The 12,790-nt window shown below is 36.6% G+C and overlaps 1 protein-coding gene across 5 annotated transcripts in view; it reads right to left on the reverse strand.

Moving 5' to 3' along the window:
- BICD1 (BICD cargo adaptor 1) overlaps window positions 1–12,790 on the reverse strand; it is a 219,046-nt gene that overhangs the window by 131,935 nt on the left and 74,321 nt on the right. For all 5 annotated transcript variants that reach the window (XR_006353267.1, XR_006353266.1, XM_043966786.1 and 2 more), the window contains exon 2: window positions 5,185–5,397. Coding sequence is in view for 3 of the 5 variants with exons in the window: in XM_043966786.1 (XP_043822721.1) it covers window positions 5,185–5,397 (213 nt within the window). In the remaining 2 variants the exon portion in view is untranslated. The remainder of the gene's footprint in view (window positions 1–5,184; window positions 5,398–12,790) is intronic.

Genomic DNA, 12,790 nt, shown 5'->3' on the forward strand with positions numbered 1-12,790 from the left:
GAACTTTTGCAGAAGTTGGAAAACACATAAATGTGTTCTGGTCAAAGCAGGATGTTCTTCCTATCTCATGGGCTTCGCCAGCCCTCGAGGAAGGAAGATAACATCTCTGCTGGTCAAGCAAGCAGTTGACTTAATGTCTTCTTTGTTTAAAACTGTACATAAGTCTTCATTGGGAAAGTGGTCTTTGGAATCTCACCCATGGAGAGAATGCTCTGCCTGGGACTTTTCCCAGTCAGGACTCTGGAAGCTGTGAACCGGGATTCCCCAGATAGAAATCCAATGTTGGTGCTTTCCTGATTTGGTGATGTATGTCTTTCATTATTGTAGTTGTAATCGGAATTGTTATTGTGTCTTTGTTTCTCTGTTTCTATGCTTCTGAAACTTATTGTCCTTGTCTAACTCGCTATCCTATAATTAATAAAGTTCTTGTAACTTTAGAAGTGTGAGTGTGTTTATTATGCCTTGCAAACCTCAAAACCTTTACAGTACACAGGCCAAGTACAACCACCATGGGTTTTATTTAAAATAACCTCAATTTTTAAAGATGCTCAAAAGTCCTATAATTTCCAAAGAAATCTATTTAGTGATATAAAAAGTCCACTATGGTATTTAAAAATATTAATAAAGTGATGGTAATGGATATGGAAGTCATACTATAGACCATTTCTCTGCTTTGAGGATGCATAAGGAATATAGGATCATAGTATGAGGATAAAGACCTGCTTACTGTGAACTTCAACGTGGGATATGCCCTAAGAACAACACACAGAACTCAATCAGTTAATCAATAAATATTTACTAAATGCCTACTATGTGCCAGGCATTGTGCTAAGCATTTAGGATACAAAAAGAGGCAAAAGATAACTCAAGCCCTCAAGGAGCTTACAATCTAATGGAGAGACAAAATGCAAACAAATATATTCAATGAAAGCTACATAAAGGATAAATCGGAAACAATTACTAAGATAAGGTCAAAAGGGGTACATGATTTAGACATAAAGGGAGATGCCATAAGCAAATTAGGGGAATGTGGATAGTTTACCTGTTATATCTATTGATGAAGGAAAAACTTATGACCAAACAAGAGATAGAGAGAATTACAGGATGTAACATGGATAATTTTGATTACATTAAAATAAAAGCTTTTGCACAAACAAATCCAAAGCAGCCAAGATTAGAAGAAAAGCAGAAAACTGAGAAATAATTTTTACAGCAAGGTTCTCTGATAAAAAATATTCCTAGTAAGTTTCTCTGACATTTCTCAAACATGTAGGAAACTGAGTCAAAGTTATAACAATAAGCATCATTCCCTAATTGATAAAAGGTCAAAAGATATGACCAGGGAGTTTTTGAAAGAAAAAAATCAAAGCTACCTATAATTATATGAAAAATGTTCTAAATTAATATTTATTAGAGAAATTAAAATTAAAACAACCCAGAGATATGACCTCACACCTATCAACTTGGCTAACATGACAGAAAAGGAAAACTACAAATGTTGGAGGGGATGTGGAAAAATAGGAACATTTTCCACATTGTATCCAAACATTCTGGAGAGTAACTTGGCATATTTGCCTAAAGGGCTATCAAACTCTGTATACCCTTTGGCCCAGCAATACCATTACTAAATTTGTATCTTAGAGAGATCAAAGGAAAAGGAAAAGAACCCATATGTACAAATATATTTATTATAGTTCTTTTTGGGGGCAGCTAGGTGGTGCAGTGGATAGAGCACTGGCTTTGGATTCAGGAGGACCTGAGTTCAAAATCCGGCCTCAGACACTTAACACTTACTAGCTGTGTGACCCTGGGGCTGACCCCCCCCCCCAAAAAAATCCCCCTATTACAGTTCTTTTTGTGTAGTAGCAAAAACTTGGAAATTGAAGGAGTACCTATTAATTGAGTAGTGGCTGAACAAGTTGTGGTATATGATTGTGATAGAAGATTATTGTGCTATAAGAAATGATGAGGTGTTTGGTTTAAAAAAAAAAAAAACCTAGGAAAACCTATATAAATTGACGCAGAGTGAAGTGAGCAGAACCAGGAGATCATTGTACATAGTAACAACAATATTATAATGATGATCACCTGTAATATGAGACTTAGCTATTCTGAGCAACACAATGATTGAAGGCAATTGCGCCAAGAAGAAAAATGTTATCCATCTCTGGACAGAGAAATTATGAACTTTAAGTACAAATTGAAATAGAATTTTTCTTTTTTCTTTTTTGCATCACACCTAATATGGAAATATGTTTTGTATGACACACAGATACAATTTTTATCATATTTCTTGCCTTCTCAATGGATGGGGGAGATTATGGGGGGAAGAATTTGGAACTCAAAAAAAGTTTTTAAGGGATCTTAAAAATAAAGAATATATTTTAAATTTTTTAAAAAAAGAAATGACATATATGATGAGATACTATGAGAAGAAATGACATATATGATAGAGAACTATGGAAAGAGCTACATGAATTATTTCACAGAGTGAAATAATCAGCCAAGAAAACAATAAACACATGACTATCATGTAAATAGAATGAACATACAAAAAATTATAGTAAATGCAATAAAATTATAAAGATCAAGCATGACTCAAAAGAAGGGGTATGAGAGGATATTCCCAGCCTACCTCTTCATGGAGGTGGGAAATTTATAGTTGTTGCACATTTCACAGGATTGGGGACTTTTTCTATTCATTGATTGTGCTGATATGTTCTGCTTCTTTTTCTTTCTTTGTTTTAAGTATTTAAAAATTATTAATTGTTCCATGGGATGACTCTTGGGAAAGGAGAGAGTTACTGGGGGAACTATGAAGATGTAAAATAATTAATAAAAACTTTAAAAAAATTATTATTTGGGGGTGGCAGCTAGGTGGTACAGTGGGTAAAGCACTGGCCCTGGATTCAGGAGGACCCGAGTTCTAATCCAACCTCAGACACTTGACACTAACTAGCTGAGTGAACCTGGGCAATTCACTTCACCCTCATTGCCCCACCAAAAAAAAAAAAAAAAGGAATTATTTGCTGCACATTTCTATTAGATTGCAAGCTCTTGGCCAGTAAGATCCACTCATTTTTGGGAGTGGAGGGTGGGATTTTCCATCTCTAACATAATGCCTTCTGTATAGTAGCTTTTTACCAATTGTCTGTTTACTTGAACTCATAAGAAAGCAACTCTACTCCTTTAAGAAAAATCACTGCTTTGAGGCAGCTAGGTGGTACAGTGGATAGAGCATCAGCCCTGGATTCAGGAGGACCTGATTTCAAATCCGGCCTCGGACACTTGACACTTACCTAGCTTTGTGACCCTGGGCAAGTCACTTAACCCCAATTGCCCCGCAAAAAACCCAAAAAAACCAAAACCAAACAACAACAACAACAAAAACAAACAAACAAAACAAAGAAAAATCAATGCTTCACAATTTCTCCTTTTTCAACTGTCATAATACAGTAAGTAGTTTAAATGGATCCCACAGCTTAACAGATATACAAAGCAAACAGAACTTTGATTCTCTTAAGAAATATCACTGGTCTTCTTACCTTGGAAAATTACATTTCCTTCAAGCTTCCAAGTTAAAAAAACAAAACAAAACAAATTACAGTGTGATTCATACAGCAAAACCACGAAATCGGGGTGGGATTGGAGCTTTCCTAACCAGTCTGTAAGAGCCAACTGTTAAATTTTCAGTGTGAGCACATTTATACCTCAAAAATTAACAAATACTACAAATCATAGCTTAGTTTAATGCTTTATTGATTTGTCTAGATTTAAGAAAGTTATGAAGAAAATGTTAATGATGCAAATTAAACTTAAAAGTTTCACATGTATATATTTTTTCTTGACAAGCCTATTGTTAAACATTTACCAACACACCTCTGAATAAAATCATTAACTTTTCAATGTATGCAAATTATATAGCTTATCAATTAATTAAACTTCCATGAACATGATGGAACAAAGTTCTACTTAGATTCTGAGCATCTTCCACATGGTAACAGGCAGACTGGCAAAGACAGGGTCTCTCTTTGAAGCCAAAATATTTTCATATTCAAATGCAGTAAGATATGCATTATTCAACTAAACATGACAAACATCATTAAACAAAGAATGTTAACCAAAAAAAGTATAGTATATTTGACCTTTCAATCTCAGGAATCGAAAGGGACCTTAGCATCCATCTAGTTCACCAAAAAGTTGTCATACAGGTTTTTTTTAAGACCTCTAGAGAAAAGGCAAGAAGCTTTTTCCAATCCTCCTTAATCTTAATGCCTTCCTTCTGTTGTTTGTTTCCAATTTATCCTGTATCTATCTTGTTGTATGTAGCTATTTGCATATTGTTTTCTCCATTAAACTGTGAATCCTTTGAAAGCAGGAACTGTTTTTTTGCTTTTCTTTATAAACCAGAACTTAACACAGTGTAACACATAGTGGGTGATTAATAAATTCTAGTTCACTGACTGACCACCCAAATTCACTTTTGCATAGCTTTAATTGTTAGGAAATACTTCCTTTCATCAAACCTGAATCTCTCTCACTCAGTAATTTCCATCCTTTCATTGTAAATCTGTGCTCTAGGATCTTGCAAAAAAAAAGAAAAGAAAAAGAAAGAAGGCTAATCTCTCATGTGAAAGCTCTTTGAACACTTACAGATAAATATTATAGCTTAATGGTCTATATCTTGTAGAAGCAGATGCAAAGATTTATTTTTTTTAGAACCCCATCAGCATATAAGCAACCTTCTTTTTCTTACCTCAAACTCCTAATTAGGTCTCCCCTGGCCCAAACCCTCTTTCTTCTCCTGATCTGTTTTCCATGTCCCAGTTCCCTTCCTGATTGTACAGGAGCTTCTTCATTATCAGATAGCAGGTGATGTGAATATCCTCTCCCAGTTAAGTGATGAAGACCCCTAGTTTCCTAATCCTTCATTTTGCTGCACTTAATCCTCCATTTATGACTTAACCTAATCACCACACATTATGAATATTGTTGCTCCCCTCCTTGATTTATAACAACTTGTAGTATCTGATCCAAGTCTCCTCAGTTTAACCACATCCATAGTTATAGCACTAAAAGTTGGGAAAATCATTAGCAATGCATACAGCTGCCTTGCTTAAAGCAACTTCAATTTTTCTTTCATATCTCCAAATTAATTTCTGAGGGTTCATTTCTTTTGTTTACCTCTTTCAGATCCTGAACAATAGCTGTGAGTCTCTCATTCTCTGCTTGAATGTTGGTGACCACAGTCCTGCTCTGCTTCAATTCATTCTGCATTTCCAGAATCTTCCCCAAGTAGTAGGCCTCCTTGGAAGCAGACTCCTGCAGGAGAGTTTCTTCACGAGTCTCTCCATCCTCAGCGACTTTGCGATGGATGGAAAATGACTGTCCAAATGCCTGAAGAAACAAAATATATATATAAACAATAAAATATGCCATTCATTCATTTATTATTCAATATCTACTATATATAATTCACTGTGATGAATGATGGGAGAGATACAAAGATAAAGAAAGTAAAATCTCTATCCTCAAAGAGCTTCCAATCTAATACAAGTGATAGAACATGTACCAAGATAAATGTAATACAAAGGAGGCAGCTAGGTGGCGCAGTGGATAAAGCACCAGCCCTGGATTCAGGAGTACCTGAGTTCAAATCCGGCCTCAGACACTTACTAGCTGTGTGACCCTGGGCAAGTCACTTAACCCCCATTGCCCCGAAAAAAAAAAAAATGTAATACAAAGATCTACAGCATTTCTATAGACCTGGTGTTGTACCTGGCATCTACAAAATATTAAAATAACAAAAGGAAGGCTTCTAGTTATTTTGGTCTCTCGTCTTTTTTATGAAAAATTCACAAGAAGACATGGTAAAAATGTAATAAATGTATAAACAGCAAAACATAATAAGACAAGTGATTAAGAGCTAAGTCCTGCAGTGAGGTAAGGTGAGGGAAAGATAACTTCCCTTTGAGATCACAAGGGAGGGTTTCACAGATGGGATATGATTTGAGAAAAAATTTTGTAGGATCATATATAGACTTAAGGGGATACTTTTCAGTTATCACATGATAGGATCTAGAACTAGAAAAGCCCTTAGTGGCAAATAGTTTAATCCCCTTGTTTTATGGATGAGAACACTGAAGTCCAGTGTTTCATTGAGCAAACTCATTCGTTTTTCAAATGAAACAAAGGGAGGAATGTGGTAAAAAAAAAATGGAAGTTTTAACTGAAATTTAAGAGTTGAATGCATACTACTGAAATGGTTTTTGAAGGACTGCCAGTTTTTGAAGGACCGCCCTTTTGGGGAGGAGACCGTGATGAACAGCCGTGCGCCTGCTGCTGCCCGGGAGAGCGTGGCCGAGCACACCATACTTCCGGGATGCCAGCTTAAAACTGAGTAGTAAAATGGAAGTTCGGGCTTGACTCGCACACTCTGGCTTCTGAGTTTAGCGGTGATGGCACATTCTGGTGATCAGCTCTGGTTCTCAGTGGTGGCATGCGTTTGACTCTGGTTCTCAGTCTGAGAGGCAGTTTTGGGATTCGGTGAGTTTTATAAAGAATATAGACTAAGCTTAGATCTAAGACTATTCATTTGTATTTCTACTTTCCTATTTCCCTAATCAGTATCACTTGTTTGTTGCCCAAACAATAAAAGCTAATGCCTCTCTGATTAAAGCTCAGAGGCTTCTTTTCTTACTGGTCTGGGAGATATATAAGGGAAAAAGTTAAAGGGGAAGTTTAATGATCTTATATCCAATTTTAAAACTCACACCAGTGAGGTTAAGTAATGTTATGATGAATGTATAGACCACCTGGATTTGATGGAGTTGTCTTATTATCCAAAAGGATTTTATGAAACCCTGAATTAATAGGAGCAAAATGCCCTTTGAACTTCAAACTGAACCCAGATAGCTAGCTGATAATTCCCTATCTGCTGACTTTTTTCTCAAGATAGTAAGTCCTTATCTTGTAAAAACATCTGGGCATCCTTCTTGCCAAACCCCTTTTGGGGAATCATATAATCTTATCATAGTGTTTCTGTTAAGTTGAACTATCAAACTGATTGATATTTCCTACATACATGTTATAAATTGTTAAACTGATTTGCATTACATCCCATAGTATTTGCTTTTAGGTTGATTTGTGTCATGCTAATGAAACTGATAACACCCTGTAACCAGTGAGCAAAGAAACCTTATATACCCTCAGAAAGAGGGAGTCTTTGAGCTCCTTTGGAAGGGGTCTCCACATGATTCATGCTTGTTTGTTCTTTTTTGTTTGTTTTGTTTTGATTTTTTGGTTTGTTCTTGGGACAAATAAATTGGTACTATGTTTTTCCTGACGGTCTCTGATCTGGTTTTTCCTGTAGGAGACATTATGAAAATAATTTCTCTGATCTGTTTTTTCTATAGGAGACAGGCATTAAAAACAAGATTTGAAAGAAACTTACCCATAATTACTTAGGTTGCTAACATCTGAAACAGGATCTGAATATATGTTCTCTGGGGGATGGTTTCATGAATCACCAGACTAGATCTTGGAAGTCAATTTCCATCATAAAAAAAGATGAAGGGGGCAGCTAGATGGCGCAGTGGATAGAGCACCGGCCCTGGAGTCAGGAGTACCTGAGTTCAAATCCATCCTCAGACACTTAACACTTACTAGCTATGTGACCCTGGGCAAGTCACTTAACCCCAATTGCCTCACTTAAAAAAAAAAAAAAGATGAAGGCTCAGAGAGGAATAAAGATTTGCCCAAGATCACAAAGATAAAACTAGGATTGAAACCCAGGTCGTCTTCTCCCAATCAAAGGGTCATAGATACCAGTGTGAAAAGGGGTTTAGAGGAGAGAAAATGTTGGGCATGTTTAGGCAGCAGCAAAGTCTAGTTTGAATTATATGCATGTGCCCTACAGGCATATGAGATGAACCTGCAGAGGTAGGATGCCATAAAACACAGTTAAGGAGTTTCAGTCTCTACTCAGTAGGCAATGAGCTTGGGTTTTGAGTAGTGGAGTAACATACTCTGTATGTTAATAAGACTATTTTGGCTCTGATTTTTAGGATGATCTGTAGGAGGGAGAGAATGACTCTAGGAAGACTTGTTAAGGGATTATTATATTAATCCAAGATAAAGGTAATTATCAGAGTGGACACAGTGGTAGTGTTAGGTAGGAGGTAGAGAGAAGGAATATTGCACAGATCTAATTAGCAGAATCCTATAGCATTAACAAACATTGAAGAAATGCTCTTGTACACCACTAGGTTTTGGGTTGTTTTTTTTAAAATAATAAATACTTTTATTTAAAGTTTTGAATTCCAAATTTTATCCCTCCACCCCATCCCACCTCTCCCCATCCTGAGGTGGTAAGCAATCAGATATAGGTTATACATATGCAATTATGTAAAACATTACCATATTAGTAATTTTGTATAAGAAAACTTGAATAAAAGAAAAAAGTGAAAGAAAGTGAAAAATAGCATGCTTCAGTCTGTGTTCAATCAATATAAGTTCTTTCTGTGGAGGTAGATAGTATGTTTCATCATTAGTCCTTTGGGATTGTCTTGGATCATTGTATTGCTGAGAATAGTTAAGTCATTCACAGTTATTTATCAAACAATATTGCTGTCTCTGTGCACAATGTTCTTTTGGTTCTGCTCACTTCACTATACATCAGTTCATACAAGTCTTTCCAGGCCTTTCTGAAATCATCCTTCTTGTCATTTCTTATAGCACAATAATATTCCATCACCATCATATACCACAGCTTGTTTAGTCATTCCCCAATTGATGGACATTCCTTTGTTTTCCAATTCTTAGACACCACAAAAAGAGGTGTTATAAATATTTTTGTACAAATAGATCTTTTTCTCTTTTGGGGGATATCTGAGATATAAAATTAGCAGTGGTATTGCTGGATCAAAGGGTATACACAGTTTGATAGCCCTTTGGGCATTCACTAGTTTTTAATGAGGAAATTTATTTTGGGGAAATCTTGATTAAAAGAGAAACATGATATATATTGGTCTTACTGTGCCCTGGCATATAGGTCACATCTGAAGTATACTGGTAAATGTTTAACAACCAGCTCTCCAGAAAAAACAAACCTGCATCAGATGTACTTTTAAGTGTAATCTTCATCAATAACATTTCCTCCATTACTTCAAGTCTAGACAATCAATAAAACAATAAATCAAAGCCTTATTTGTAGCCTCTGCTGATTTGTGTTAACACACAAAATTTAACAATATAGCTGGTATGAACTGCCTCTATTACGCCCATGGTCACACCCTTAAAATGAGATCTCTTTGAAAGGAAAACAATAATAGAGCCCAAAATAATGACATAAAAAGTAAAGTAATAAATAATAAGTAAAAAATCATTATAGAAAATTATCATATTAAAAATGTTTGTCATCAAAACAATTTTTTAAACTTATGAATGAAAATGGAACTAGGCCAACAAACAAGAAAAGTGGAAAGGATATACAAAAATTTTTATAATAAACTGTTTTTATCACCAAGGACAATAAGGCCACCATTTTTTAAAAACTTTTTTTTAAGGCCACCATTTTTTTGAACTCTAACATCACAGTCTGAAATGTGCTCATACTGGTGTTCAATTTGTTTCAAATCATATAAAGATCTTTATTTTTTATCCTCACTTCTTTTATTTAGAGAGCTTTATGATTCTTTTTTTTTTTTTTTTTTTAGGCAATGGGGGTTAAGTGATTTGCCCATGGTCACACAGCTAGTAAGTGTCAAGTGTCTGAGGCTGGATTTGAACTCAGGTACCCCTGAATCCAGGGCCGGTGCTTTAACCACTGCGCCATCTAGCTGCCCCGAGCTTTATGATTCTTAAAGTGCTTTCCTCACAATCCTGTTAAGAAAAGTTGTAGGCCACACCCTGTTTTTCTACAAGAATGACTAGAGAAGTATAGCCTTTATTCAGACCATTATCACAGTTCAGCAAGAGCTGTATAAACAGGGATAGGAACTATCATGGGCTGAAGTCTTCTAGGTTGGGAAGAAAGAAAAAAGTGAAGACAGAGAGTTCTCATTCAAGGAGGCACTAGATGTGTCATGAAGATCATCCATCATGTGCATGACTGTGTGTGTGTTTCTATGATCATGGAATCTCAGAGGCCATCTAATTCAGATCTCTGATTTAACAAATAAGAAAATTCAGGCCTAGGGAGTTAAGTGATTTGCCTACAGTCACACAGGTAAGCACCAGAGGTAGGACTTGAACCTAAGATCCTCTAACTCCAGGGCCAATGTTCTTTCCACTGTACCACAGAGAGTTAAAAATAGGAACCAGTAAAAGGATCAAAAAAGAACTTGAGGAGTGAATTAATTTAATTTAATTTAATTCATTTATTTAAGGATAGGGCAGACACAGGCATGTTTGTAGGCAGTAGGAAAGATGCCAGTAGAAAGAGGGAAATTGATGAGAAAGTAGGGATGAAAAAGAGAGTAATCTTCTTTAGAAGATAGGAGGAGATAGCATCAAAGATGCATGTAAAGGAGTTGGCCTTGGGAAGGAGAAAGGGCTCTCTAAGGACATAAGATCAATTCTATCTTAATTAAACTGATTATAGAGTAGTAGACTGTGAGAAATATCACTCCAATAACTTCTGTTTTTTTGTATTTTTTTTAGGGAGGCAATTGGGGTTAAGTGACTTGCCCAGGGTCACACAGCTAGTTAAGTGTCTGAGGCCAGATTTGAACTCAGGTCCTCCTGACTCCAGGGCCAGTGCTCTATCCACTGCGCCATCTAGCTGCCCCTCCAATAACTTTTGGAACTCAGTGTTGGTGATGTGTCAAAGGCTCATTTATTGTCATTCTCACAAGAATGGGTTACCCCTCATGGAGTGAACAACAACATGGAAGTTCGCAAGCCTTTTTATCTCCTAATGCAATGGGCCCCTCCCCTTCTTCACCAATTACTCATGGATTACAATCCACTCACCAAAATCTACCTAATCGGAATGCAGTATTCCTTAGCTAATTGGGGGACGGGGTGGGGGTGGGGGCAATTCAGGGACAACTCTTCAACTCCCCCCCCCACACACACACACACATGGACACAGTTCAGGAACAGATCTAACTGTGACCAGCCTAGGGTTTCCCTGAATCATGTGACTTTGTTTGCTGGGGGTGGGGAGGAGAGGCAGACCTTTTCCAGATTGAGAGAAACCCAACCCCCATTTCCTCACAGTCCTTCCTCTTTATTTTTGATTACTGGCTCATTGGCTGCCTAGCATGACACACACACCCTTTCTCTGCTAACATCATATGAAGGGCCATCCTGTTTTCCCAAGCCATTTTGCTAGTTATAGTCAGTTATTCAGAAATACCATGTACAGCATGACCAACAGAATTAACTAGTATCAAGTCTCTTTGTAATTTCTGTAACACCCCCTGCCACCAGTATCCATTCAGTTAGCAAGGTCATCATGGATCTCAGATGTCCCAAATAGGTGTCCAGTCTCTGGAACCACTTTCCTTGGGGCAGTCTGGAAGACATCTTGTCTCCAGTAGATTTACTCCTCAGGTCCTATTAAAATCTCAATAAAATTATAACATGAGTGCCCCTCCCATATTGTTTATAGCTTTATCCAATTCTATCTTTAACAAACATTATTAACAACAGACCCAAAGGTTACCGTTACCTTGATACCTGCAGGCTATAATTTAAATGTTTCAAAATACCACAGAAAGCAGAACTCTTAAATCTTTCTAAATTTTGTGTGTGTGTGTGTGTGTGTGTATATATATATGTATGTATGTGTATATATATGTGTGTGTGTGTGTGTGTGTGTGTGTGTGTGTGTGATCAATATCAATTTGACCAACAATTCTTCAAAAACTCTTACTCAATTGTTTAAGATCTAATCCTCACATTAAACTTAGGTTACAGAATACCTTTATAAAAAAATGATCACAAATGCACTTACATAGAAGTTAATTTCAGTTGTAGTACACTTAAGCAATTAATTTCAAAACAGTACATGTCAAATAAGTTGTCCATAATAAACCATGTTTGTATTATAGGACATGCTCTACAGACAGATGTAAGAATGAAAGCGCTACCATCCTGGTAAGAAAGATATTGCAAGGAAGCTCTACCATGTGGAGAAAGCATGAGGTGACCTCTGGAGGTTTCAAAGGTCAGATTGGCATCAAGAAATGAAGTCTGCCACCTGTGGTAGCTAGATGAAGGCTATTTTACCTCTCTCTCTCTCTCTCTCTCTCTCTCTCTCTCTCTCTCTCTCTCTCTCTCTCTCTCTCCACTAACTTCTAATACACTTTAATAAATACTTAAAGGGCTAACCTCTTGCTAAAGCTTCTGATTTAAGGTGAACACTCATTAGATTTTAGACATCACAGCTAGAATTTTGGACCTTACAGTTTGGCGAACACAAGAAGAAAGCTGAACCCTGAAATCTTCTCATCTTCCATTGGGTAAGGATTTTCCCCCTATTTCCCATGTGTTGTCCCTTAAAGTTTTAAATTAGCTGCTAAGTATATACTTATACTTCAGCTCTTAAGTACTCTTTTTCTCATTTTAGCCTCCTATTTCCAACTGTCTCTCCCTTTTATGTTTCACAATGGATTGGGGCCTTTGGAGTCTTAACATCCTCTGGAGTTTTAGCTTTAAGCTTCCTTTCCTGGTTATTCACACAGGCCAGGCCTGACCTCATGTTTATGCTTGGTCCTTATGAATTTGAATGTTCTATTCCTATTTTTATTTTTATTCTTACTTTTCTTTGTGAGGAAATTTT

Source organism: Dromiciops gliroides, chromosome 5, assembly GCF_019393635.1.
Source record: "Dromiciops gliroides isolate mDroGli1 chromosome 5, mDroGli1.pri, whole genome shotgun sequence".
In the NCBI taxonomy this organism is placed as follows: Eukaryota; Metazoa; Chordata; class Mammalia; order Microbiotheria; family Microbiotheriidae; genus Dromiciops; species Dromiciops gliroides.